Source organism: Phyllostomus hastatus, unplaced genomic scaffold, assembly GCF_019186645.2.
Source record: "Phyllostomus hastatus isolate PE091 unplaced genomic scaffold, TTU_PhHast_1.1 phas_scaffold_129, whole genome shotgun sequence".
NCBI lineage: Eukaryota > Metazoa > Chordata > Mammalia > Chiroptera > Phyllostomidae > Phyllostomus > Phyllostomus hastatus.
In genome coordinates, this window is record NW_025334009.1 from 10,156,193 (window position 1) to 10,184,160 (window position 27,968).

At 47.0% G+C, this 27,968-nt stretch overlaps 2 protein-coding genes and 2 non-coding genes across 4 annotated transcripts; all 4 read right to left on the reverse strand.

Moving 5' to 3' along the window:
- Positions 1 to 3,197: 3,197 nt before the first annotated feature.
- On the reverse strand, positions 3,198 to 8,434 carry RPSA (ribosomal protein SA). The gene is made up of 7 exons (XM_045857451.1): positions 8,377 to 8,434; positions 7,421 to 7,585; positions 6,467 to 6,585; positions 4,840 to 5,085; positions 3,931 to 4,059; positions 3,641 to 3,806; positions 3,198 to 3,358 (listed from the first exon to the last, which is right to left on the reverse strand). Exons 2-7 carry the CDS (start codon positions 7,551 to 7,553, stop codon positions 3,264 to 3,266), a joined length of 888 nt encoding a protein of 295 aa, XP_045713407.1. The 5' UTR covers positions 7,554 to 7,585; positions 8,377 to 8,434; the 3' UTR covers positions 3,198 to 3,263.
- On the reverse strand, positions 4,624 to 4,775 carry LOC123830893. The gene has a single exon (XR_006787830.1). It is a non-coding gene; the product is annotated as a small nucleolar RNA SNORA62/SNORA6 family (small nucleolar RNA).
- LOC123830894 lies at positions 6,649 to 6,798 on the reverse strand. The gene has a single exon (XR_006787831.1). It is a non-coding gene; the product is annotated as a small nucleolar RNA SNORA62/SNORA6 family (small nucleolar RNA).
- A 2,511-nt stretch (positions 8,435 to 10,945) lies between the features above and the next one.
- Positions 10,946 to 27,943, reverse strand: LOC123830484 (caspase-14-like). Its single transcript, XM_045856784.1, has 7 exons — positions 27,424 to 27,943; positions 26,028 to 26,080; positions 24,564 to 24,713; positions 20,992 to 21,217; positions 20,400 to 20,516; positions 14,607 to 14,716; positions 10,946 to 11,800 (listed from the first exon to the last, which is right to left on the reverse strand). Exons 1-7 carry the CDS (start codon positions 27,782 to 27,784, stop codon positions 11,699 to 11,701), a joined length of 1,119 nt encoding a protein of 372 aa, XP_045712740.1. The 5' UTR covers positions 27,785 to 27,943; the 3' UTR covers positions 10,946 to 11,698.
- Positions 27,944 to 27,968: the final 25 nt, after the last annotated feature.

Here is a 27,968-nt window from a genome sequence, read left to right on the forward strand (position 1 = left end):
CGGGCTCTGGCGATTTCCCCACCCAGGTGCGTGTGTCCCGGGCATACACGGAGACAGCCAATCGGTGTCTATCTCTCACATCCATGTTTCTCTCACCCTCCCTGTTTCTCTAAAAGCATTGGGGAAAAGTGTGTCCTCAGCTGAGAATAGAAATAGTAAAAGAATTCTCTTCTGCCCCTGTATTTTTCATTCTTTGCCTTTTAAACATATTTTACTACTATAATTTTAGTAGTTTTTGGAAGAGTAGAAAAAATAAGCATGTGTCATTTATTTGCCACTTTGAACCAAAAATATAGTATGTTTTTATTGGAACATAATTCATACGTGTACCATAAAACTCAAAATTTTAAAGTGTAAAACATAGAGTTTTTAAATATATTTAAGGGTTGTGGAAGCATTACCACTATCTAATTCTATATTTTCATCACCTTAAAAATAAACACAAAAGAAAAGTAAATCGATACTCGTTCACAGTGAAACATTACAGTGTTTTATATGCCCTCACAGAGAGATTCAAGCATGAAAAGGGGCTGGCAGGGTGTCGGGAGCTTGTTTTGTTACGGAGATCACTGAAAACGAGCATGAAACGAGGGGTCGGTTACACCAGAGAGACAGAGCCGTCTCCATCATTTCACCTGAAAGCGTCCATGCACACGAAGCCGTATCCACAATCAGACAATGACTGTCTGCCTAACTAAAGAGTCCAACTATGTGCTGTAACAATTGGGTTTTGATTAGAAAGATTCAAAAGAAAACAGGCCAAAGATTTTCAGATTCATAACAATGCCATTTTTCCTATAAAAATGTGAAAATGAGTTTTATATATACCTATAAGACCACTTAATTATTTCAAGGCATAGAGTGAACTGGTTGATCAAATATGAAACAAACTGAGGTGGTTCTTCATTGGCCTTTTATTCTTCACTTTCAGAGCCAGCCTGTCTCCTTCCTCCGAGACTTAGACTTGATCTTACAGATTTTTAGCTACACAGACCCCGACTTCGGCAAACAGAGGAATACACCACCCATTGAGCTGCCAGCAGTGCAGACAAAGCCGCACTGGGTTCCCAGGCTCCAGACCTAGCCTCCCCCCACTCCGTCTCTGTCCCTCTCATGCTTGGGTCCGGCCACAACTGGGTTCTGGCCAGGGGTGACCTGTGATGTACATTGTGTTCCTTAATTAAGGGACTGTGTTCTATCCAACTGCTGCGTTAAAATTCTCTTTAGGTGACACGCTTCTCCCGTTCAACTTTCCAGACCCAACTCTCAGGCTTTCACTGCTGTCCTTCCACTATTAGTAGTAGTAGGGAGAGTGGATACAGCGTGGCAAGATGCAAGAATTCTAGCCAAGAATGTATCGCTGTGCTGTGTCACAGAAAACCAGAGCTATTGCAACAGGAGGGAAGAGACCTCGGTGTCACACAGGGCTCAGTTCCAAATACAACAGGGACAGAGGGGATTTACAGCCCAGGAGGGTTGAGGGGTTGGTGAATGGAAAATTACTAAGGAAACACCAGGGTAATAAAGAATTTCCGGCTAAATCGTCCTAACAGGATTCTTGCCCAAGTGGGGGATGGGGGGGATCGGACATCTCCTGGGGAGGAGTGGGGAGGAGGAAGTCAGTCGGGTATCAGGCAGGGGTGGGGGTTCTTACTAAAATGACGAAGCTAGACTCTCATTAACACAGGATGATACAAAGGCAGGTTGAAGCCCCCAGGTCGAGGCCCAGCTGGGCACAGGGTTCAGAGGAACCTGATGGAAGTCAGTCAAGGAGGGTTCAGGGCAGATGTCAGCATCTGCCATGGGAGGGCCCTGCTTCTGATGACTGCTCAGGCCAGAAACAATAAACACGCACGATGAAGTGGGACCCAACATTAAGGGGACTAACCTTCAAAAGATGAGAACTGTCTTTTGTCTTTTTAATCCTTACCCAGAGGTGTATTTTACAGAGGAAAAGAGGCAAATCAGTGTGAGAAACATCAATCAGTTGCCGCCCATATGCACCCCAAGCAGGGATCAAACCCATAACCTGGTGCCCTGACCGGGAATTGAACCGACTTCCTGATGGATGGGGTGATGCTTCACCCAGCCACCCGGTCAAGTCAGAACTATCTTTTAACTCTAGGCTGTCAGCCAAGCGGGAGTCAATCTGTGCTAACAGGATGTATTTTCCACAGATGAACTGCCAGTTTCCTCCTGTTCCTTGGTCCCCGAACAGCCGCCTCCACCCCAGAACATGCTCACAAATGAGCCTTGCAGCTCTCGGTCCTTACACCCGGGCTCCTCCCTTCCTTCAGCACGCCCTCCCTGCTTTCAGCCACGCTGGCTCCGGAAATCCGTGTTGCTGACCACCTGCACCGTGCTGGAGCTCCACGCACACTGCAGCTTTGAGGGAGCACGGCAGATTCGTCCAGACTTGCTCCTGCACACTGCCAATGGCCAGCCTTCTCTGATGCTGGAGTCCACGGGGTCCCCTCACTCCCTGCACCTCTGGAAGGGGCCCTGAGAATGTTGTCGTCACAGGGACATTTTGTAAAATTTCCAAGGGCAAAATGAATGACTTGATGTAAACCATTGAAGTTCCTCAAACCCTACCCACCCTATTTAACTCGTCCATTCTCATTCAAGGCCCTGGTTTTTAACAAAGAGGTACTGTGACATCAGTAGCCACATTTTTAATACGATTAAAATGTACAGGAAATGGCAAATATTGAGATTATATAACACTACATGAAATTCTTCCACTTGCACAACTCTCTCCCAGAACCTGTAGACAAGCTGACCAGGTGACAGGAGACAGATGTCTCTCCAAGTTGGGGAAGGCCGTGGCCCCTTCAGTGGGTCCAGGATTGCAGACTATACCCCACCTTTGCTCAAGGCAGGTCTTCAGTGACAGCTGTCACTCATACATCAGCCACACAACTGGCAAATAAATAGCAGGGGCTGTCAGTGAACACCAATTTACTTCAAAATCTGAACCTGACAGAATTCACCAATACAGATGTTAACGTAAGTCTTGGGGAAATATCTCTAGGGCTAACACATCCGCTTTCAGAACAGAGCACCCTCGCAGAAAAAGGGGGCTCAGGGAACACCCACGTGGGATGCCCACAGAGGCCTTTTTACTGACGTCAGGAGACCTGAGGCAGTCCCAGACATCCTGATCTGGAATAAAAACTGAAATACGTGAACACAACTTTTAGAAACGGTTTATTTTCCATCAACCTTATTTCCATTCTGGTAAGAATCTGTGGAAGACCAGCTTAAGACCACTCGGTGGTGGTTCCTACCCACTCCGTGGCCTGTGCGGTGGGGGCTGCAGACCAGTCTTCGGTGGCGGGCTGAGCGCTCCAGTCTTCTGTTAAGGAAACACCAAAAACACACCCATCAGCCTGCTCCTGTGGTGCCCTGCCCACCTCACCACCACCAGCCACCTGCCCGCATTCCACCAGACACAATTTCAAGGACAGCCCAAGACCAGATCAATTCAAATGTGCCTGCACATGCAACCTGTCAAGGTATTAGCGCAGCTCTAACACATACAGGGTGAACCTTCTAATACGGCCAAGGAGACCACTCAAGTCAGACTACACAGATGCCCCAAGCCCCCAGGCTGCCGCACCAGCGCCACGACACATACCAGTAGGGAACTGCTGAATAGGCACAGAGGGCACCTGCACGCCTTCCGACCAGTCTGCGACCTCGGGCTGGGCCGCGGTGAACTCGGGAGCCGGAGCCGTCCATTCGCCCTGGAACTCCTCCTTGGTCACGGCCTTCTCAGCAGCGGCCTGCTCTTCCTTCTCAATCTGGTTTAAAAAAGTAAATAAATGAAAGTTTACAGGGACCAACAAATTTTACTTCCCAGAAGCACAGAGCAAGGCGCCCACACTGTGTATGCGACCACAACAAGTCTTTGTGGAAGAAGCTCACCTCCTCAGGATCTCTGTAGAAGTAGAGATCCGGCATGACCTCCCACGGGTGCTCGCGGGAGATGGTGCCGCGCATGCGCAGAACTTCCCGGGCCAGCATCCACCACATCAGACCCACTGAGTGAGCCCCCTGCAAGAGTGCCAGGATATTAGAAAGGGACACGTGGTCACCCCCAAATAAGTACCCCACTTCCACCTAACCTGCCCCCACATCACCTAGGTCCCTGGAATCAAGAACAGGAACACATGTTCTTGTATAAAAGTATAAAAGTTTAAGCCTCTTAGCATACAAGTATTTGTAACAAACAAGAAAGGCTGTTCCAGACACCAGTGGTGCTCAGCCTTGACTGGCTAGATTTTAGAAAGTACTCCTGTCAAGCCTCCACCCCAAGCAACAAATGAAATACCCCCAGGATCAGTGCCTGGACATTGGTTTGCTTGTTTGAAATCTCTGGGTGATTCTTATGTGCAGCCAGGGTTTTGAGACCAGTGACAAACCGGACCAACTCGAACCACATACGTAACCCACCTTTTTAGGATCTTAAGCAGGCTTCATCAAGCTGGTCTGAAAACAGAAAGGCCAAGCAATGCCTGAGAGCCCCAAGTAGAGCAAGAAAAATGGAGAAAAGCAGGGGGAAACACCATTTTTCAAACGTTTTCCTCTCTCCTTGAAGCTCTCACACACTCCAATCGCACTTGTAGCAAGGACTACTATCAAACCCCACTCATAGGGCAGAGACCCTCGTGGTGTTAGCGAAAACCTTGCCCCTCGTGTAGCACACTACCTACACTTGTGAGCCCACCGGCCACCAGTGGCCTGGACCCCAAGCTCTAACAATGTGCATGGGCGTGCCCAACTGCGTCGGGAGCGCTCACCCTCGAGACCCGGGGTAGATCAGGAGGCAGTTACCTTGTTGTTGCAAGGGATGGCGATGTCCACGTAGCGCAGGGGAGAGTCTGTGTTGCACAGAGCGATGGTGGGCAGGTTGACGTAGGACGCCTCGGTGAGAGGCTGGTGGTCGGCCCTGGGGTCGGTCACCACCAGAAGCCTGGGCTCGCGGAAGGCTGCCTGGATCTGGTTAGTGAAGGTGCCAGGAGTGAAGCGGCCGGCAATGGGTGTGGCTCCCGTGGCAGCGGCGAACTTCAGCACCGCTCGCTGGAGGAATCAACGTTAAGAGTTAGCAGTGCCCTCAGAGCCGGGGCCACAGAACGCCCCAGGGTAAATGTGCTGACCATTCTGTAACCACACGAGGCGGCCCATCTAGTCAGAACCCCCCAGCACCCCTTCCTCATAAACGAAAGCATCAAATTACAGTAATTCTTCTGTCCTCCTCGTTCCCTGAGGAGTACTCACAAGACTAGAGCCAAAGAAACACAAAATCAGATCCCCTCCCCAACCTCCCTCGGGTAGCTTGGCTCACAGGCTTCCTTGCTCCACTGCCTGACCCGTGGCACCAAGGTCACTCATGTGCCTCCAAGTCCCTCAGAGGGTTGGAAAATTAAGTGTATCAGTTCAACAGTGCGTGCTAACCGTAAACACAAGCACTGCCAGCCTCTGGTCAAATGACCCTACAGCTACTCCGCATAAAACAAACTATGCCCAGCTTTCTTTACCCTCCCTCACCTTTTTCTTCCAAAACACAGGCTGGCTCTTTCCCTGCTATATCCCAAGCATCTAGTAACACTGCCTAGATCACTCTGTAAGTTTAGTACATTTTTGCTGAGGGACGCACGAGTGGTCACTAGGTTTGTTCCATAGCAGTGTCCTGCTTCTACCATGCACCAAACCCAAGGGCTCCAGCCACAGGCCAGCCTCTGGAGAATCACCAACAGCCTGCCCCACCCAGCACACTGGAAGTTAATGGGACCTAGTTCCACCATCAATTTCAAAGATGAAGTACAAAAGGATTCTCCCACATGAATTTAAAAGCTCTGCTCAAATCCAAGTCAAAAAAATAAAAATTAAATTAAAATTCCAAGTCAAGTGTTTTGGTTTTTTTTAATTAGAAACAGGATGAATGAAATCCTTGTTGGAGCTCTTTATACACCAATTATGATGAAACCCATAGGTTTTCTCAAAGAAAGAGTACAAAGAAGTGTCAAAGTAGAGACAAGGTTTTTGTAATCTCACCAGCCATCTTAAAAAAGGTGTTTTTCACTGAAGGTGGCAACACTCTTAACTCTTGCCAATGGGACTTGGATGAGACTAGCACCCCACTCGGTGAAAACCTTTCTGAAAACCTTCACGGCTGACATCAAGTTTTGACCCAGTACTTCACTGAAATGTAAAAAACCTGACTACAAGCAACACGCGATGAGCCATTTAACTGGGCGTTTCTTGATATTTAGTGGCACAAGCATGTATGTGACACGAAAACAAAGCTCAAAAGACCATCAGGTGTCAGGTGGTGCATATACTGAAAATGTCAAGTATTGGCAATTCAACATTTCCACACAGAGTATACCGTTCTACATATCCCAAAACGTCCATACACTTTATTTTTTGTAATAAAAGCCAAGCGCCTTGCTCCACAAACCTGGCCGGTGTTCCTGGACGAAATGACACTGACATCAGCGGGGTTTTCAATGGCGACAATGGCGCGCGCTGCCAGCAGGAGCTTCTCCCAGGTTCGCTTCAGATTTATGATGTAGATGCCTAGCGACAGAAATGGCTTTAGCGCCCGACCTTGCTCTGCAAGTGGACATTCTTCTAACGACCGAATGTGGCAGAGAGCACTATCAAACTCCAGTCACCGAGGCAAGCTCTACTGGTGTTAGCGAACACCCTGCCGTCAATATAGCACACTTCCGACACCCAGGAGTTCACTGGCCAAGACTGGCCTCACCCTGAGCTTTAATAGTGTGCAGCCTTCACCCAGCAGGCCAAGTGCACCTTCTTCTTCCCCCGCAGTAACCCTCCTTCAGGCCCCCATCTGGATTCCTGCAAGCTGTGGTCCACTTCCTAGCCTCTCACCACTCTCTGCCTTGATACCAAATTCACCCCAAAACCCCTTTACAGCACCCTCTTCCCAGGCTCAATCCGTCAGAGACTCTATCTCTGCCCACGACCCACACTCCTGTGGCAACCCCTCTCCCCTCATTCATTCCCATCTCTTGCTGCATGTTCCCCAGAACTCAGCTGACCATACCTGTATCAGTACCTGTGAATATAAGGCACTATGGGAGGGAAGTTACTGGGAACTCAACTCACAAGCTTCCTCATCCTCTTCCTCTCTCACATCTCCTTAGCAACCCACTCCAGTCCCATAACCTAGCTAATACCACACTCTTCCCACGGAGCCCAGAAGCCTTTCCTTCCAAACACAACCAGACTCCTTTCAGTGTTACTTAGTAATTACTTAGTAGAGAGCCCTCCAAAGCAGACACAGAAATTACTTCACCCAACACTACCCATAGTAACAAGGAGGGTTGCAATTGGTCCCGAAAGCTGGAATTGGAAGGGGGGAAAAAAAGCTACAGCAAAGACTGACCATCACTTTTCCTTTTGTAGATGTACTGTTCCATTTGAAAGTCAAGGTTGGTGCCACCTAAGTGGGTTCCTGCAGCAAGGAATTTGAGGACATCCTCCTCCTTCATTTGCAAGACATCAAGGCCTCCGGACATTGTGAAAGTTACCCTTTAAGTTACGTGGGAACCTGAAAAACAATAGTTAACAATGGAGTCCTTCCTTTCCGTGCCAGCGGGGTAGGGTAACAGGTGCATGCCCTGCTAGGTTGCACTTACAGTTTAGGAGGGTGAGACATAATTGCACAGACTGCAGCAAACCTTGCCGAGAAGGGGTGGAGTTGCACAAACCAAGTACTAAACTAAATGGCAATAGTGAACTGAGTCTTAACACTTCTCAAGGAAGCCAGGAGTTAAGCCGAAGTTACAGATGAGCAAAGAAAACCACCAGCTGTGAGAACAGCCACGTTGGAGTAGTAAGCGGAGCAAACGTAGAAGAAATGGGAGCAGATTTATATTCAAAGAGATTGTAGGTGGGCACGTCGGATTTAAGTCTCCCTGCATTCCCAACTGGTTTTCCTCAAAACCCTGTCAAGAACCTTAGCACCAACGGGGAAAATCCACGAGCAATGGCGCCTGGGCCACTGGGTTCACTGCGTCAGTGTCGGGGTCCCAAGCGACCACAGAGCGGTGCATTCGCCCCTTCCCTCCCTCCCTGAACCCGCGCTCACCAGGAGTTTGGACCACACCGCAGCTCCGTGCCAGAGTTCGAGCGCGACCTCCCACCGCTCGTGGGGCATTGTGGGAACCTGCAGGCCCAGACTAGCCACGTGCAGGCCGCGGAGCCGCGGCGGGGCGCACCGATTCCTGCCAGACCCACCCCGTCTGCAGGCCTTCATCCCCGGTCCTCGCACCCCGGGTTCGAGCAGGAAGGTAGTTTCAGCGGCCTGCGGGACGCTGGGGAACCTCACATGGGACTCACCGAGAACAACGCCGTACGGGCCCTTCCCTTGGTAGCGCGGAAAAAGGCATGGCAGCGGAAGTGACGTATTTATATACCCCGCCGCCAGCCAATGACAACAAAAGCCGGGAGGAAAAAAGGCGGAGCCCGAGGGAGCGTTGTGGGGCGGGCCTTCTCCTTCTGGGAGGCGGGCTCACGGCGCTGGCGCATGCACTGGTACAGGCTCTAGGAGCGCGGCCTGCAGGGGCGCCAGGGTTCTCGCGGAGCGGTGTGCCACCCTCCGGCTGGCGGGCTCTCGGACCTCCTACGTAATCGGGTGCCGGACGCAAGCCTGACGCCAGCCAGCCAATCAGATTCCAGCCTTTCCCCGCCTTTTGTACTGACCTGCGAACTTGAGCGGGTCCCTCACCCAAGCTGCTGGACCCCTAACGTCTGTGTTTGATGTTCAAAAGCTGCGGAAATTGTTTTCGTTTTGGGGAGGACAATTTAGCAGAACGTAATTCAGATCCTAAAAGTTCACTGATGGGAAGTTTTCCTAAAAGATACAAAAGACAAGACTGCACAGATGCGTGAAATGTGTGTGTGTGTGTGTGTGTGTGGGTGTGCGCGCGCGCGCGCTTGCTTAAAAAATTGCCACATCCCTCCAGACTAGTGTGGCTCAGCGGGTTGAGGGTGGTCCGGCAAAGGAAAAGGTCGCAGATTGGTTTCCCAGGCCAGCGATGCAACCAATCATGTTTCCCTCTCCTCTCTAAAAATAAGTAAAATCTTTTTTTTTCATTGCAGTATATCCATCAATAGGTTAGTTAATAAAAATTGATCCCATCGACACTATACAGCCATTAAAAAATAATTAAAATTCTGTGGCACAAAAGAGGATCAGGATGAGGGCGACTATTTTTAAAAATTGAAACTAGACATTAAAAGATTTTTGTAAATAGACAAATTATTAATAATTATACAGTAGGTGTCAAACCTGGCTGCACTTAGAATCATCCGCAGATATTGGAAGTATGCCCAACTCCAAACCAAGAAAATCTGATTTTTAAAAATCGCTCCTGAGACCCCTGGCCCAGTAGCTCAGTTAGTTAGAGCATCACCCCTATACGCCAAGGTTTGCGGCTCCATCCTGGCCAGGGCTCATACAAGACGCAATCGGTGAATGCATGAATGGGTGGAACATAGATCAATGTTTCTCTCTCTCCAAAGTCAGTAAGTTTTTAAAAAAATAGCTCCTGAGATTGTAATGTGCAGCCAGGGTGAGAACCACCGATACACACGTACAGAAACTTGGTCGGTTATTTGCTCATTTTTAGGTATTTTTGAAATTTTCTATGAGGAACACAGGTTGCTCTGAAGTTGAAGCAAAACCCCACTGGTTTTAAACTAAACTGACAGAAGAAAAGGAGTCAACTTAGGGGCACGGCTTTCAGCATTCCGAGAAATGGCTGGAAGTATCTCGAGACATTGTGGCACTCACAAAAGGCTCAAGACTAACAAACAGCCATGTGAAAATGGAACGGCTGGTTTTTAAGGACAGTTTTCTGTCACTGCAGGACTGCTCCCGGGGGCTTTCTGGACACTCAGAAACCATCCCCCCAACATCCTGGTCTGAAGGGGATCTTCCGTCCTGGTAACAACCAGGACACTGCCCTGTCATGGTGCTTCAGTGCCTGTTTCTCCACAAGACACTAAGGTATTCCCCACAAAATGACTTTGTCTTTGACAACTGATCCTCGTGGTGAAAATTCTTGGCAAGGCAATGAGAAAAGTCCGAGGACAGAAAGCGTACTTGGTGACAGTAAGTCCAGGTGCCGACCCCTTGCCGAGGAGGCACCTGTCCAAGAGCAGCCGCAGCTCCCACAGCTCCCGCCCCACGTCTTCCTCCCCACCTGCAGCCTCCCAGGGCCTCTGCACAGGTTTCCCCAGCATTTCTTCTCCATGTCCGCTGCTGATGAACGGAAATCTCAGAGCCTTCCTTTGGCAAGCTTTGATTTCTAGGGATTGTATTAAAAATCTAAAAACTGGGCTTAAATTTTTTTCAAGTATAAAATTGTGCTAAGGACTGTAGTTTTTTGGAGGACACCGCACACAGCATTGGGTGGCTAGGAGAGGCCCATTCAGACTGGAAACTGAGATTATGGAGCACCTACCTGGCCGCAGGCATCAAGTTCATCTTGGGCATCCTCCCACCTCCCTTTCTAATCAGACTTGTTTCCTGCTCCTCTTCACCTGTTTGGCTGGTACCTAATCGTCCAACAGTCCTCTCACCTGTAGTAGCCTGAGCAATGTTCCAAAATCAATTTTCCCTCCCTTGTTCTGAAGCTCTCATTCCCTCAGTCAAATGGCATGCCCCTTCTGTCCACCGAAAGCATTCTATCTATATAGCTTTCCTCCGTCACTTCGAGCTTCATGTCTTGTGTTAGCTCCTGCCTTGGACTCCCAGCTGCACTGCATGCTGTGACTGAGAACGAGTCGCTTAACCTCTCCCAGGAAGTCACAGCCGTTGGTCATTCAGCTGACCCCTGGAAGGAGCCCCTGTGCCTGGAAACAGGCAAGTGAGTGAGTGGGAAGGTTCACCCGATGTTCATCATTTATGAGCCAAGGAAACATTTTAATGCTATATACAAAAATTAAAATTATATATCAATACCAAACATCAGCACTCAAATGGTTAAACATTAAATTACATGTATATAAGCTTAAGGAATCACATTAAACAGAAAGGACATGACTATCCTTGAAATCGAGATAGGCCTGGAATTCTGGGTTGTGCTTCAGTCTTCACAGCATCCTCACAGCCACATTCTCACACAGGCCCAACAGTCTTCGGCAACTGCCACCTTGAACCTCTGGGTTTAAGGACAGTCACATCTGCAGGACGTTCACGGCCAAGTCCTTTCAGACTTCAGAGTTCCCTGAGGTCCAGTGGGATGAGTTCTCAGCCAGCCGAGCCAAATCTCCTTTTATACAGATGCGGAAGCCGAGGTCCGAACATAGTCCACATTACATAAGAACATAATTACAATTGAAACTCATGCTCAGTCCACAGTCTGTTACTCTAAAAACGCCAGTCTACATACAGGCTCTCTTTACAGTGGGTTGGGCCCCATTCAGCTGCACGCTGAAGAATGCGTGGTGTAGAGAAAGGACGTGGTACAGACAGGACTTCACTACATGGGGTGGAAGGAAGCTATACATTGAATATATACATATACAAAACAAACTGGAGAAATACAACTAATAACAGAAATAATGCAACATGATAACCATTTATACTATGCTACTCAGCTTCCTTTAGAAAGTCTACTACAAAAGAGTCCTTATTTTTAAAATCTTCCTGATGTCAAAAGTACACGGATTTAGTTAGCGTCGATTCCATTACAAGCGATACTTTGACGGGCTCCTCCCGTAGATGAAAGTTAGTGTGCACCACTTTGTTATTCACCTGTAACAGAAAAGCACAGACTGTCCAAATGCATGTAAGCCTTTCAGGAAACCCCACAGGATGAGACGGCAGAATTCGGACCCCACCAGGAAAGCAGTGCAAACAGCATTGGAAGGAGATGTCCCCACAAGTGCTTGGAACGTAGCACTTTGAGATGGAAAGAGCGCTGGACTGGTCAAAAGAGTCCCCATGGACTCTTCTCGGAGCCCCCTGGGCTCAGTCTCAAGCTTGCCCCTGGGTAATATCAGGTCAGGTAGTAACCCTTTCTGAGCCTGGTACTCATGGTGCAATGAAAGTGTAGGATTGCGCCCTGACTGGTGTAGCTCAGTGGATTGAGCGCCAGCGTAGGAACCAAAGGGTCACTGGTTCGATTCCCAGTCAGGGCACATGCCTGGATTGCAGGCTAGGTCCCCAGTGGGGGCATGCGAGAGGCAATCACACATTGCTGTTTCTCTCCCTCTCTTTCTCCTTCCCTTGCCCTCTCTCTAAAAATAAATAAATAAAATCTTAAAAAAAAAGAAAGCATAGGAATATGCTATGTCTAAAGTATCCAACAGCGGTACACTTCCATGGTTGGCTGTAAGCACATCTGTCACCTGCTAACTAAGCTCCAAGTGCCTTTAGTGCAAAGGCCACCTCGTGCTTACTTCTACACATTTTCTCACCAGCCCCTACTCAGCAAGAACCTGAAGAATGAAGGGTGCTTAAAAAGGAGGGAGATTGGGGCACGTGCTTCAACATGATTGGAGAAGGGTGTTATGCTAAGTGAAATGAGCCAGACACAACAGGACAAATACTGTAATATTCCACTGACAGGAGGAACCTAGGGTAGTCAAATTCAGAGAGACAAAAAGAAGACTGGTGGCTGCCAGGGGCTGGGGGTGGGGAGGAGGAATGGGGACTGACTATTCAATGGGGCAGGGTTTCAGTTCGGGAAGATGAGGAAGTTCTGGAGAGGGTTGGGGGTCATGGTTGCAAGACCATATGAATGTGCTTAATGCCACTGAACTGCATCCCTAAACATGGTTAATGTGGTGAGTTAAAACAAAAATGAAGGGTGTTCAGTAAAGACTTAGCAAACATCAGTCAGCAAAACAGTTTTTCAGTTAGCATTAAGCTAAAATGGGTTTCTATGTACAGTTAGTTAAATCTGTCTTTATTATTATTACATAATACAGATTTATGCATGAGAAACTGACAAGAAACTATTTTTTTAAAGAGAAAAATCAAACAATCGATGATATTTGGGAATATGGTTGGAATCCCCATCCAAATGGTCTGTAGTCCCTCCTTTTAACATTTTTTCCCCAAGAGCTTACGTAAATGAGGTGTTTAAAAAAGAAAGTTAAACGTTGTATGTAAAATATTAACAATAGTTTCTTTTTTTAATATTGTGCTATTTTTATTTTTTTAGATTTATTTATTTATTTATTTATTTATTTATTTATAGAGAGGGAAAGGAGGGAGAAAGAGAGAGAGAGAAACATCAATGTGCTGTTGCTGGGGGCTGTGGCCTGCAACCCAGGCAAGTGCCCTGACTGGGAATCGAACCTGCGACACTTTGGTTCGCAGCCTACGCTCAATCCACTGAGCTACGCCAGCCAGGGCCCAATAGTTTCTTTTAAAGAAATAAAATAGGTACCATCCCTTGCAGAAGGGAGGATCGGTTACTGCATAACTGATTATGCAGGCACGAACCCTGGAAGCTGGTGGCTTGGGCTGGAAACTAACTCAGCCACGCCCTGGCCCTGCAGCTGGGAGAGTGGAAGGCAGTCCCGGTGGCTGCCTGAGGGCAGCTGGAGACCTAAATGATTAGTATCTGTAAAGCACAGGGGGAGCCATGCCATCCACGTTAGTATTGCTGTTCGTGTGCTCATTTACAACCTTTTCTAACCGCCTCTCTTTGGGTATTAAACTCCCAGGTTAAGAAGAGAATTACGCTTCAAGCCTGATGATAAACCCCTGCAATCGGGCCACCCTCCAAGCTGTGGTCCCGTGTGAACGTGTTCGACTCTCAGCCTCTCGTCCACCCAGTGAACACTGACCGTGGGCTACCAGCTGGGGGGACCCCTGCCAGCCAGGGTCTGTCTTTTTTTTTAATTTTTAATTTTTTTTATCCTCACCTGATGATATGCTTATTTATTTTAGAGAGAGGGAAAGAGAAGGAGAGAAAAAATCAATGTGTTGCTTTCTCGTACATGCCCCGGCTGAGGGCCAAACCCACAACCTAGGCATGTGCCCTGACTGGGAATCAAACCTGTGACCTTTTCATTTACAGGATGACCGCTCCAACCAACTGAGCCACGCAGACCAGGGCCAGTGTTGGTCTTCAAAGAAGCCCTCGGGTTCTCCCTTCCCCTAGGGGAGCTGTGAGGCCAGCTCACCTAACAGCCCACTCGCTCATGTTACCAATGAACAGAAAGTGTCACTGTCAGTTCCCCCTGGCATGTGGCTCAGCCGTGTCTTCTGAACAACGCTGCCACAGTCCTCTACGCCGGGAGTCCCCAAACCCCAGGCTTCGGACCGGTACCGGTCCACAGCCTGCTAGGAACAGGGCCAGGACACACCGCAGGAGGTGAGTGGCCTGAGCTCCACTTCTTGTGTCCCCCTACCCACCTCCATGGAAAAGTCTCCCATGAAACCGGTCCCTGGTGCCCAAAAGGCTGGAGACTGCTGCTCTACACGCATAATCAGCCCAGTGTCTTCACGTAAAACTTGCGTGGCTAAGCTCAATCCTGTCATGAAAACCTTCGAGTGCATTAGCTTCAGAGTGAGCGGACTACACGGTCCCCTGGAATTCACTTACCCTGGTGAAAAAGTCAGCGATGTGCCACTTATTTCCATATTTTTCAAAGACGTCAGTCATGGCCTGGATCATCACGGAGCCGGTGCGGGGGTGCCGTAAAGCAACGTGATCTACAAATTAAAACAAAAACGTTGTGTCCGTGTTTCCCCTCTGCTTGCGCTAACTGTTTGGTGGCCACAGTTAGGGCCTAGAAAATGGCTTTGAACCGAGACCGCAGAAACACTCTTGCGTTAGCAGAAGTGTGTCCGGGGCCATGACAGACACGGGCACACACCTGCGCCTCCGAGGGGACTCGTGTGACCAAGAGCACACAACCTCTCAATACAGCATTATTTTATATGCATTTTTTACATACAGATCTTCAGATATACACAAAAGGAGAAAGCAAATTTAACAGATGCCCATATAATCATCCCTAAGATTCAGCGGTTCTCCTGGTGCCACTTGCTTCATTTTATCCCTCTTCTGTTTTTTTATTGCTGACTTTTGTTACAGCGTTTTAAGCTAAACACACCTAAATACATCCATATGGAATTTATGGGAAGGGAGGGAAAAAGAGAGGGAAACACCGATGTGAGGGAGAAACATTGATTGGCTGCCTCTCCTACACGCCCCAACCAGGAACTGAACCCACAGCCTAGGCACGTGCTTGGTCCAGGAATCGAACCGGCGGCCTTTTGCTTTGCAGGAGAATGCCCAACCAATTGAGCCATGCCAGTCAGGGCACACGTTTATGTTTTCTTAAAAGGTATGAAATAATGAGTCAAGGTCCTAACGAAAATAGTTGGGAAGAGTAGAATAAACCTCCAAAAATGGAGAAAAATGGAAACAGGAGCCAAAATTAATGAAATCAAAACAAACATAATACCAGAGAGGATCAAGAAAACTACAAATGGGTTCTTAATGACATAAATAAACCCCTGGGAAAAAACTGACCAAGAATAAAAGGAAGGATGACACAAATATTAAAGATAAGGAAGGAAATATAACTATAGAGACTGCACATGATTAAAGATACAATGAACTGACACCTGAACATAAAGCATGTTTTCCCACTGAGGAACCATTTTCTCAGCACTGTGTGTTGAGTGGTCCATTCTTTCACCACTGACTAGTAATGGCTTCTTTGTCATATTGTCTGATTTCCCGATAGCTCACTTAATCAGTCCCCTGTGGGAAGACAGTTAGGTTGTTCCTAAGGAATACAGTAAAAGCAGCACTTAGCCCTGGCTGGCGTAGCTCAGTGGATTGAGCACGGGCTTCGAACCAAAGCATCGCAGGTTCGATTCCCAGTTAGAGTACACGCCTGGGTTGCAGGCCATGACCCCCAGCAACTGCACATTGATGTTTCTCTCTCTCTCTTTCTCCCTCCCTTCCCTCTCTAAAAATAAATAAATACAATCTTTTTTAAAAAAAAGCAGCCCTTAGAGGGGAATTACAGCTTTATTCCACCCCAGCAGTCTGTCTGTCCACACCCGGGCTGACATTCCGAGTTCTGTTATCCCTATTTTACAAGACCAGTTCTCTCAGATGTCTGCAGAGCTCACTCTCTCACATCCTTCGAGTCTCTACAAGATCATCGGCCTCTCAGCTGGGACATCTCTTACGCATCTTTTTTTAAAAACTGCAACCTCTGCCCCTCTCCCCCGATACTCCCAATCTCCTGTTCCTGCATTGTTCTTCTCCATAGCTCTTGCCACCACCTAACACAGTTGTATACTGTTCACTGAAGGGTAACCATCACATGGAACGGTGCACAAAGCGTTAAGAGTATGTAACAGCTCAGTATTCACAAAGTGGACTCCCCCGTGTGACTGGCACCCTCCTTAGGGAACAAGGCAGTCCACCACTCACAGACGCCCTGCTGTGGCCTGCTCTGGTCATTACCAGTCCAAGCACTCTGCACACCCAGGGGCAAGCCGCATCCTGACTCCTGACACCGTAGATCAGCACAAGTTCCTGTTTCGGAACTTGATGCGAATGGAATCATAAGGGAACACAATCCCTCTTTTCACTGTGGGTCTCCTGTCTGTCTCCCCCACTGGAAGGCACGCTGAATGCAGGCCGAGACTTTTAGCTCCTTTGTTCATCCCTGAATCTCTAGCCCTCAGACACATAGGAGCCAGCACATAGTTATGAAATTCATTCATTCGACGGAATTAGAGTTTTGAGGTTTCTTGTCTTGACCCTTAATTGTTTGATAACAGTTCTGATTAGTTTGTCAAATCCATGGGGGGAAAAAAACCACTTTGGCATTCAACTTATGGACTGACTTAGAAAAAAACTGTCAGTGTTTCTCTGGTATTGAAATTTCCTGTCCACGAGCATGGCATTTCCCAATGCTTACTCAGGTCTTCCCTTGTGTCTTTTTTAGAAGTGTTTTACTATTTGCTAACAAAGTTCTTGCTTATCATTTTTTAGTCATTTCGAGACATCATTCACTAAGATGAGAAAAAATATCCTTTTCTTTATGTTATAATGTATTACCGCAACTATACTCAAAGCTATTGATTTCTAGAATACTTATCCTGTACCTTTTTTCCTTATCTTAACGCATTAGCCAGGATCTCCTGTGCCATGTTAGACAGTAGTGGTGATAGTAGGCATGCTTGTCTTATACCTAACTTTTTTTTTAAGGTTCATTTTATTCTCATTCAAGAGAGAGGGGAGGAGGGAAAGAGAAACGTCGATGTGAGAGAGCAACACTGACCGGCTGCCTCTTGCATGTGCCCCAACAGGGAATCGAACCTGTAACCTGGGCATGTGCCCTGACTGGGATTAGAACTAGCCACCTTTCAGATGATGCCCCAACCAACTGAGCCATGTTGGCCAGGGCATTACACCTAACTTTTAAAAAAACCTTAACAGCTTTACCCTGGCTGGTATATGTATGTAGCTCAGTAGATTGAGTGCCAGCCTACGAACCAAAGGGTCGCTGGTTTGATTCCCAGTCTGGGCAGATGCCTGGGTTGTGGTCCAGGTCCCCAGTATGGAGCGAGTGAGAGACAATCACACACTGATGTTTCTCTCCATCTCTTTCTCCCTCCCTTCCCCTCTCTACATCTTAAAAACAAAAACAAACAAACAATCTTACAGCTTTAGGCCCTGGCTGGGTAGCTCAGTTGGTTAGAGCATCGTCCCAATACTCCAAAATTGTGGAATTGTGGGTTCAATCCCTGGTCAGGGCACATCCAAGAATCAACCAGTGAATATATCAAAAAGTGGAACAACAAATCAATGTTTCTCAATCTGTCTCTTTCTCCCTTCCTCTCTCTAAAATCAGTAAATAAAAAAAATCTTACAGCTTTATTAAAGTATAATAACTAGCAATCATGCACATATATTTTAAATATGCAATTTAATAAATTTTAACATATGTAAGCTTCTGTGAAACCATTACAATAATGATAATGAATATACCAATCACCCCCCAGTGACCTTGTGACCTTTGTGGCCCTTCTCTCCCCCTCGTCCTCCACCCCACACCGCTCACTTGCCTTCTGTCACTACGTCTAGATTTCTTTGCACCAGCTACAACTTTGTAAGCACAGAATCCAACAGTACTTACTTTACCTGGTTTCTTTCCGTCAGCGTTACTATTTTCGTCAATGTTATAGCATGCATTGGGAGCTCATTTCTTTTTCAAAGTATGATACACCATGATTTGCTGGCCCTCTGGGTTATTCAGTTTCTGACTATTCAAATAAAGCTGCTATGAGTATCCACATGCAAATGACTATGAGGACATATGCTTTCATCTCTTCTGGGTAAATACCCAAGGACATTTTTAATGTCTCACCATTCACTATGTTTCATTTTCGGTTTCTCCACTAAAATTTTATCTTGAACTGCAAATATATATGAGGTCTGTCTGGGAAAAGCCCAGCCATTGTTAATATAATGAGAATAGTTTGTGTGACGTCAATGTAACCTGGCAGCCAAGGAGAGTGGACTGGAATGTGCGTTTGTGAACAATGATGACTCCACTGTACTAGTCAGTGAGCTCAGTGAGCACGTGTGCTGTGTGGCTGTCACATTCAAAATGACTGAGCTAGTAGAGCAGCGAATCTGCATCAAATTTCACGTTAAGCTTGAACTTTCCTCTGCAGAAATTATTCAGGTGATTCAGACAGATTCTGGTATGGGCAACTAGTGATTAGCAGCTTCATCACAGCAACCCACCCACTCATGCATCATGTCTCCGGCAGATTTTCTGGCAAAACATCAAATCACCCAGGTGACTCAGCCCCACTACAGCCCAGATATGGCCCCCTGCAACTTCCGGCTTGTCCCAAAACTAAAAGCACCTTTAAAAGGAAAGAGAATTCAGACTGTCAATGAGATTCAGGAAAATATGACAGGGCAGCTGACGGTAATTGGGAGAACTTATGTGAGGTCCCAAGGTGCCTACATTAAATGTCTCTATTTTGCATATTACATGGCTGAATACTTTCTGGATATTTATTTATTTATTTATTTTTAAACTGCCTTAATCATTTTTGAAGAAGGTGAAGATAAAAACAGCTAAATAGCCCTGGCTGGTTGGTTCAGTGGATCAAGCACCAGCCTCTGAACCAAAGGGTCACTGGTTCGATTCCCAGTCAGGGCACATGCCTGGGTTGCAGGCCAAGTCCTCAGTAGGGGTTGCACGGGAAGCAACCACACATTATGTTTCTCTCCCTCTCTTAAATATAAATAAAATATTTTAAATAATAAATAAATACATAAATAGAATCTTAAAAAAATACAACAGTTAAATAAATGTCCTTGACCACTTACTTACAACTTCTCTATATTTTCCTGGCAAGTGCACCCCTCCAGCACATAAGATACTTTGGGCTTTAACTTATTAGTAATGGTATTGCTAATAATAATGAAAATGTTATTAGCATAATATATTAGTAATAATAGTAGCTAATTTTTGGTATTTATTATGCCAACTGTTATGATAAGCACACTACCTGCATTACATAATTTAATTTACATAATATCCTAATGACATGGGTCAATTTTATCATTTTCATTTTATATGAAGAAACAAATATCTAGAGGCTAAAAAAATATTGAAAGTCTCAAAGATAGCAAGTTGCAGAGCTAGCTTTTGGGCCAACATCCTTTTCCCATGAGAACCAATGATTTTATTTACTTTGTGGCACTTTGCTAAGAGGTATGTCATATCTTCCTGGAAGAAATAAACAATAAGATGCCAACCTGCCATTTCTGAAAGTAGGAACCATTTTTTAAATTGATTTGAGAGAGAGAGAGAGAGAGAGAGAAGGTGGGGGAAAGAAGGGGAGAAGGGAGAGGGGGAGAAGAAAGAGAAAAACATTAACTTATTGGTTGATTCCTATATGTGCCCTGACTGGGGATTGAACCCACAAGCCTGGCATACCAGGATGATGCTCCAACCAACTGAGCTACCTGGCCAGGGCAGGAACCATTTTTGAAGGGAGATGAAGGAGTTAACAAAAACTTCTCCTTTAGCCCTTGCCGGTGTGGCTCAGTTGGTTAGAACGCAGTCCCATACACTAAAAGGCTGGGGTTCGATTCCCATCAGAGCACATGCCGAGGCTGCGGGTTTGATCCCTGACCAAGGCACGTGTGGTGGGCACCCAATCGATGTTTCTCTCTCTCCCTCCCTTTATCTCTCTCTAAAATCAATAAAACATACTTTTAATTAAAAAACAACTTCTTATAAATAAACATCAATTGGAAAAGCACAGTTCCGTTTTTTAAAAAAGATTTTAAAAATCATGAGGAATGACGGAAACTCTCCGGCAGAGGCAGTCTCACCTGACTGGGTAGGATAGATGATGAAATAGTCACTGAACGTGGGCAGCCTCCTCTTCTCAGATACGTCATCCGAGTCCATGGGCTCATCGTCTGTTTCAACACCGCTATCTCTTCTGTCTAGTTTTTGAGGAATGAAGAGACACACGACAATAATTCAGCACTGACACCAGCACCCCTTCATGAAAGTCATCACAAGCTGGTGTGTCCACGAGAGACAAATTTGCACAGAACACTAGGTCAGATGTTAGTCCCACAAGCCACCTGGAATCACAGGGATGGTGGGAGGTCCCTTGACGACTGCACACACCTCTCTCAGAACTTGAGGCTCCCAGACCTACCCCTTGAGGTTGGTGACGTGGTTCATTCCTCAGCCCAAGTCAGCTGTTCTGTCCCAGGTAAGTTTCCCATCCATCCCCTCCTCCCAGCTCAAAGTCCCTAGGATACTACACGACTGAAGTTACATCGGCTAAGGGCCCTGTGATTTAATATACATTATCTACACACATATATTTTTAAACTTATTTTTCTTCTCTCTATCATCAGTGTGAGAATTCTCCGGGAACATGACGAGTCCCAGGAAGTCTCCACTCACCTCCTCTGCAGGCCTGGATTATAAAGATCTTGGGTTTCTCGTGCAGTGCTGGACAGTTTTTATTATTAAACATGTCGAAAATGAGTTCCAGGCTGACTTTCTCATCATCTGTCATTTTAATAAAGCCGTTTTCTCCATGTGACATAAGAGTGACAAGGCAACAGCTAATTTCATCTTTAATTTCATTTAATCCATCACGAAATGACGTTAGTCTGTCAATTAACTCCTGTAAAATAGGAGAACATACGAAAAAGAACTGAAGGGCAGGAAAAAACTCAGGAACACTAGAGGCGGCCCCTTTACCACGAGGTGATCCAATGAGATGATAATTATGCAAATACCTCCGTCTCTGGCAGAGGTAGTATGAGGTACATATTCGTTTCTTGAGTAGTCACTCCCCTGTGGTTGCCCTCAGAACGTGTTTGATTTCTTCTTGTGCTACCGGTTCTGGTTTGACCAAATTAGGGCATTTCTGATTGTCTACCACGAAATACAACAGAATTACCGCTCCCCAAAGGGTGAATGTATTTAAATCTTATCATGAACTTGCTTTAATATATAAAAATTATTTTATAAAATTAACAGCCTCCACAAGGGAAGGGAAGGGAGGAGGTCCAGTCAATAATATACACCTGCCGGAGACTGTCAGCAGATGTCATCAAAATCCATCACACAGGTGGCTGCTGTCCACTGCCAGATATGGTATAATAACGATCCTACCCATCTCAGTGGAGTAAAGTAAAAATAAAATAAAGTTTAAATATTGGAAACAAAGGGCCAAAACACATTTTATATAGAGAGACATCATGACTATCTAGAAATATAAAATAAATCAACTAAGAAACTATTAGCATTACAGATCATCAGGTTAAAAGGACACAAGATGAACACAGAAACCTGCATTCCCCCAAATACCCAGCAATAATCACTTAAGCCACATAATGGAACAGCGGGGATCCCATTTGCGGTCACCACAAAACTAAAATAGCCGAGGGGGGGAAAGCCTAACAAGGAACACACATTGCCTAAATGAGAAAAACCACAAAAAAACGGCCGAGGAGGCCACATGCACAAGCCATGACATGCCAAAGCTTCTGAGATGACTCCATACTGCTAACATGCTAATTCCCTCCAAATTAATCTCCGGTCAATGTCACGTCAATCAAAATCCCAAAGGATGCCTGTCAACGGAACCAGACGATTCTCAAGGCCATAGAGAACAGATCGTTCTCAAGAATACCAAGATCATTCAGAAGAGAAACACAAAGTGGGTGGGCATTAGGTCCTAGCAAATACCAAAAGGCACTACAAAATCGTGGGGGGGAAACAGTGAAAATACTGGCATAACTATAAACAAATATATGAATGGAATATTTTAGAATCCCAAAATCTATTCAAGCACTATGATACAGGAATTAAGTTCATGATAACAGCGGAATTTTTAATATGGGGAAAGTATGGAACATTTGATAAATGTTGAGATGACCAATTTTCCATTTGGAAATCGAGCTAGACCCCCTATACCAACATTCTTACAAAAGTAAAATTATAAGCAGAGGTAAACCTTCAGCTATTTTTAAAACCACAGAAAAATCATCTTAATTTTTTTTTAAAGTGGGAAGGCATGGGGTTTAATCAAAACACGAAAACCAGCCCTGGCTGGCGTAGCTCAGTGGATTGAGCGCGGGCTGCGAACCAAAGTGTCGCAGGTTGATTCCCAGCCAGGGTACATGCCTGGGTGGCAGGCCATGACCCCCAGCAACCGCACATTCATGTTTCTCTCTCTCTCTATTTCCTTCCCTTCCCTCTCTAAAAATAAATAAATAAAATCTTTAAAAAAATGTACAAACTAAAAAAAAAAAAAAACGAAAACCAAGAGCTGACAAACAGGAAGACTAACTAGTTTACTCACAAAAATTAAAAGACTTCCCTATGACTTAAGACAATGAAAAGTCACAAGGCAAGTAACAGAGTAGGAGAAAAATATTTGCACTAGATTTTGTAAACGAATAATGTTCAGGAAAATAACTAGCATAAGAAAAAGAAAACCCAGTCGGAACAGGACAAAGAACACAGAGCTGTTCAACCAAACTAACGACTTAGAAAGTGAAACTTAAAACAATATGTTTTAAGTGAAACGTAAAAACACTTTTGTCAGGGAGATTGCTAAATATTTATAAATAAATGTTAACAGGATGTAGAGAAAGAGGCCATTTCTGGATCTTTGAGAGAATAAAGCAGAAGAATATCAGCAATATCTGTCACCTACACGGAAGGGACTTGATTAAAAATCATGTAATAGGAAAGAGATTCTAGTACAATCCTTGGTGGGGGGAAATGAAGAAGTCTGTTTTTAGCTTTGAAATAATAATAAAAAAAATTTGAAATGTATTGAGCACTTAACTACAAGCCAGCTACTATTCTGAGACCTTTTACACCTGGAAGCTCATTCCATCCTCCCAGCCGCCCTACAAGATATTCACAACTGACCCTGGCCACCCCCATGGCAGAGACAAGAAAGTAACTCAATTAACTCAATTAACTCCTGCAAAATAAGAGGACATATTACAAGGAATTGAAGGGCAAAAGACAAATTGGGAACACAGGAGGTGGCCAATTACTCTAAGCAGTCAATGACTCTAAGGCAGGGTCTGTAAAACCATGGAACTAGTGACGTTTGGGGCCAGATAATTCTTTGCTTCTACCCACTGGATGCCATTAGCACATCCGGTTGTGACAACCAAGTGTCTCCCGACATTGCCAAATGTCCTCTGGGGGACAACGTCACCTTCAGCGGAGAGCCACATCTAAGGTCACCCAACCAGTAGGAGACAGGACCCACCCCTGGCAGTCCACACTGCGCTCACAGCCCTTCGCTGCACTGTTCCTTGATGTGCACGAGCAGTGAGACTCCTGGGATCCTGAAGGACTTTCCTGGGTCCTCGTCCCAAAATACGGGCAGGTCAAGACCATGACTGAACTAGGATCAGAGAGATCAAATGGAGTTCTCACCCTGCCCCCACCGCTCATCAATCTTTCTGTGTCATCTAGTTAAGTCACAAAGCAATTCTGCCCAGGTCTCTCCACGACCCTCTCCCCACCCACCCATCGCATGGTTCCAAGTCCGCCCCACAAGGACCTCTCAAAGCCCACGGGCTCCCACTGCTGGAATCCCTCTGGCCTGGCCTCCTGCGGACCTCTCAAAGCTGTTTCCTTGGTCTTCCCTCCTCCCAGACGCCCTGGACCTTGCCCACTCCGGTCATCCTTGGGCCTCCTTGCCCACGTTGCTTAGGATGCCTTCTTAAGATCCCTTTCCCTCTTCAACTGCACAGCTCCAGCTAAAACCAACGCTCAAGAGGTCCTGCTGGCCCAGACTCGGAGCTGGGGTATCACGCACTTCAGGTTCCAAAAGCATAAAGAATTTCATCAGGACATTCAGGTCCCTGCATGGCAGGTCCTGACTCTCAGCAGGGACTAAAACCTAAATTTTTTTCCAAAAAAAAAAAAAAAAAGAGGAAGGACAGTTATAAAATCCAACCCACTATGGTTCATTTTTATTTTTCATTCATTACCTTTTTTCCGGGGTCGATGCACAGCGTGTGCTCGAACAGGCAGTGGCCGAGCCACTGCTCCATCAGCTCGACGTCCCGGCCTGCCCCCGGCCTGGTCTTCTTCACGCACATGAGGAAAGCCTTCCGGAGGCCGCTCAGGTCGTAAAGGTCCTGTTTTCCAGTGAAGCCAAGAAACGGGACTCAGACCAAACCACACTCGGAGAGCCAAATACCCCTATGCAGCTGACCCACTGAACAGCCAGGGGGTCAGGGGCAGCCACCCTCTGTGCAGCGGAAAACCCGCCTGTAAGTACAGCCAGCCACGCGGACCCTGGAACAACGCGGGCTGGAACTGCCCTGGTCAACTGAAAACGCCCTTGTGGGTGGACCCGCGCAGTTCCAACCGTGCTGTGCAAGGGTCAAGTGTATATACCCAGCGAGGAGTTTCTTCTGGGATTAATGGCGAGGTTTCTGGGTTCAGACCAGGAACACAACACCGATGGCCTCTGCTGGCAGTTCTGGAGGGGAGGCTGACTTGGTTTACAATCCTTTCAAATACCTTTCTCAGGCCTGGACTCCTAGGCCAGTCTCAGAAAGTTCCTATAGATAGCCATGACTACCAGTTTAAAGACACAGGGGGAAGGGGTCAATGATGACACAGGGTTCCAGCCATCAAAATCCAGAAAGTGGGGCATTTTACAGGACAGATAGACTGATTTCTTCAACAAGTAAACAACTAGACAAAGGTTAAAGAAGTTTTGTAAATCACGAGTCTTAAGAGTCAAATGCAATTGTGTAGACCAGAGTTCTGATTCCAACAAACCAATTGTAAGAGACCTGGGAACCGGCCAAGAGAATCTGAAGGCTGCCTGTACGCTGCCTGTACCTTCACCAGGCGTAAGGAGTTTGTTTTAGGTACAACAAGGGCATTACGGTTCTGTTTTGAAAAAAGTCTTTCTCAGAGATACATACTAAGTAAGATAAATATATGCAGATGCAGGTGATATGCCGTCTGGATTTGCTTTAAGATACTTGGGAGGGGGAGCAAATGAAACAAGACTGGCCATTATGTTGCCAGTTGTTGAAGCTGGATGATAAGTATGTTGGACTGCCGTTTTGGGGGATTCATTTTTCCAGCCCCTGTACTTGGCTTATCTTTAAAATGTCCATAATAAAACTTCAAAAAACAAACAAACCCTAAGGCCGGGTAAACAGTGTTTTATCTCCAGCGCCTCACTTTTCTTGATTTGTAAAGTGGAGATAGTAACAGATTCTGGTCAATGCACACACAGTGCTTTTAACTGGCTACTGTTTAGCGTTTCCTGTTAAGACAGAGATCAGTAAGATCTGACCACGGGAGAGAAGCACGCAGGCGGTCTGCCATCTTTCACCCAACGGGAGCAGCACCCCAAACTTTCGAGTGGTGGCGAAATACGGATTTTACTAACGAGGGTGCACTACTGAAGTAAGAGTCAGGATATTTACCAGATCACCGTCCACATAGTCATCGCTTCCCCTTGCACGTTTTCTTGGGATCACTGAATGAATTTTCATGGAAAGAGGACAGAAAATGAGCATTATTATTTTTCTTTTTAATTGCACTTCCCCTGAGGACTTCAATGGCCTCTTGTGTTTTGGGGTCCAGCAGCCTTGGATTTCATTTTAGAACAGTTTCCTTGGATCAGGAACACCCACCCCCTCCCAAACGCTCGAGGCTGAAAACCTAAGAGAGAAGTCCCTTAGACCCCAGGCAGGTTCGGGGGCAGAAAGCCGGAGGCCAGAGATTAACAAGGGCTAACTGACCTTAAGCACATGCACTTCCTGGAAAATAGACAAGACATCAATCACTGAAGAGGAGACAGATAAAGTAAAAGAACTAGACCCTATTTTACTTTTTTTTATTTAGCAGAATATCTTAGCATGCAATTCAAAGACATATTGGCCTACAGTGTGTAGTAGCCATGACATTGTGTAGTTTGGACGAATCTGAGAAAAAAAAGGAAGAAAAAAAATGAAACACTCTGCCAAGCGTGAGTGAGTCACAGCCCTAAAGGGCTATAAACGTGTGATACACAAACAAAGAACAGCAGGGGCATGGTCAGGCTGTGCAGGTGCAGGGAACAAAGGGATCACCCCAGGCTCACTGGGGCAGTAGGGTGCCTACAGGCCTCCTCTGTGAGTGGTCCCTGTCCTCATCCATCACCAAGCTACAAAGATCAGCAACAACCACACACCTCAAAACTCCACCAGGTCATAAGCAGGCTGAGGGCACGTGCCACTTACAGTACATTTTATACATTATACACACAAACATGTAATAAATGGCAGAAGAGGCTAACCTTCTTCAACCTGTTACCTACTGCATTTCTTCATCCTAAACCACATCTCCCCAGATTTATGGCAAATGGGCTAACGGTGTGCAAGAAAGGGGGGAGAGGGTCCCCACTGGAGATATGGCAGAGGGGATTCCCACCCCGGGTTGCTCACGGCATCATCTAAAAACCTGCCACATCGTAACACTTGCAGGTATTTGTTAAAAATGCATCTCAGGCCTGCTGAATCGACCTGACTTCTGAGCCCACCCCAGAACGAACTAGTAGATCCCTGTGGCTCCTCTCCAAATGGCCAATGTCTCCAACTAGCCTGGAAATGGTGACTATCCGGCCCGTGTACCCCGGGACTCCCACCTCCCGCCGCAGAGGCAATGGTTCCCTCGAAGCTCGCACCCTCCCTGCTCGCGTGACTCCTTCCAGCCGCTCCGCTGGGCACCGAGCAGCCCCAAGGGACCCGCACGGAAAGCTCTTAGCCGCCGTGCCAAACCACCCGCAGCCCCAGGGCCACCTCCCGCCAGTGCTCCCAGCCCGGGAATCCGGGCGCTCACCCGGGCCGTTGGCTGCGGGGCCGCTCTCCCAGCGCGGCAGGAGGTCGGCGCGGGGCAGCTGTTGCAGCACCTTGGTGAGGACACGCGGCGCCGACGCGTAGTACTGCTTGGCGAGGAGCCGGGCCAGCTTCAAGGTGCTGTCGCCCTCCAGCTCCAGTTGCACCTGGGTCACGCGCGGCTCCTCGTCCAGCTTTTTGAGGAGGTCGCGGAAATTACGCAGCTCCAGCGGGGTCAGCACGTCCAGGGTCTCCTTCATGTCCAGGGTCAGCTTCTGCATCTCCTCCGTGGCCTGCGCGGTCTTCGGAGGCGCCGCGGGGCCTCCGGAGGACGAGAAATGGCGGACCCCCAGGCTTCCCTCCATCGCCCGCTGGACCAATGCAGGCAGGCCGCAGCCCCGCGCCTCTCGCGCCCTCCAGCTTTCCGCTTTGTTTCGAAGAGAAGTTTCCGCTCAGCCGCCCGGTCCCAGGTATTCAGTCCGTCGCTAGGCTCCGGCGCCTCCCGCCGTCCTTAAGCTGGGGCCGCTGCTGGGCCCCGCCCTGGCCCCG

What these genes read in the sequence shown, in the direction of transcription:
- RPSA (XM_045857451.1), bottom strand. Translation starts at nt 7,553, where the DNA reads ATGTCCGGAGGCCTTGATGTCTTGCAAATGAAGGAGGAGGATGTCCTC. An exon ending in CGTCCAGGAACACCGGCCAG is followed by an intron (nt 5,086 to 6,466) that starts GTTTGTGGAGCA and finishes TGATTCCTCCAG; the next exon opens with CGAGCGGTGCTGAAGTTCGC. An exon ending in TATTCAGCAGTTCCCTACTG is followed by an intron (nt 3,359 to 3,640) that starts GTATGTGTCGTG and finishes TTTCCTTAACAG; the next exon opens with AAGACTGGAGCGCTCAGCCC.
- LOC123830484 (XM_045856784.1), bottom strand. Translation starts at nt 27,784, where the DNA reads ATGGAGGGAAGCCTGGGGGTCCGCCATTTCTCGTCCTCCGGAGGCCCC. An exon ending in GCATCGACCCCGGAAAAAAG is followed by an intron (nt 21,218 to 24,563) that starts GTAATGAATGAA and finishes CCTATTTTACAG; the next exon opens with GAGTTAATTGACAGACTAAC. An exon ending in AATCCAGGCCTGCAGAGGAG is followed by an intron (nt 20,517 to 20,991) that starts GTGAGTGGAGAC and finishes CTCAAAAACTAG; the next exon opens with ACAGAAGAGATAGCGGTGTT.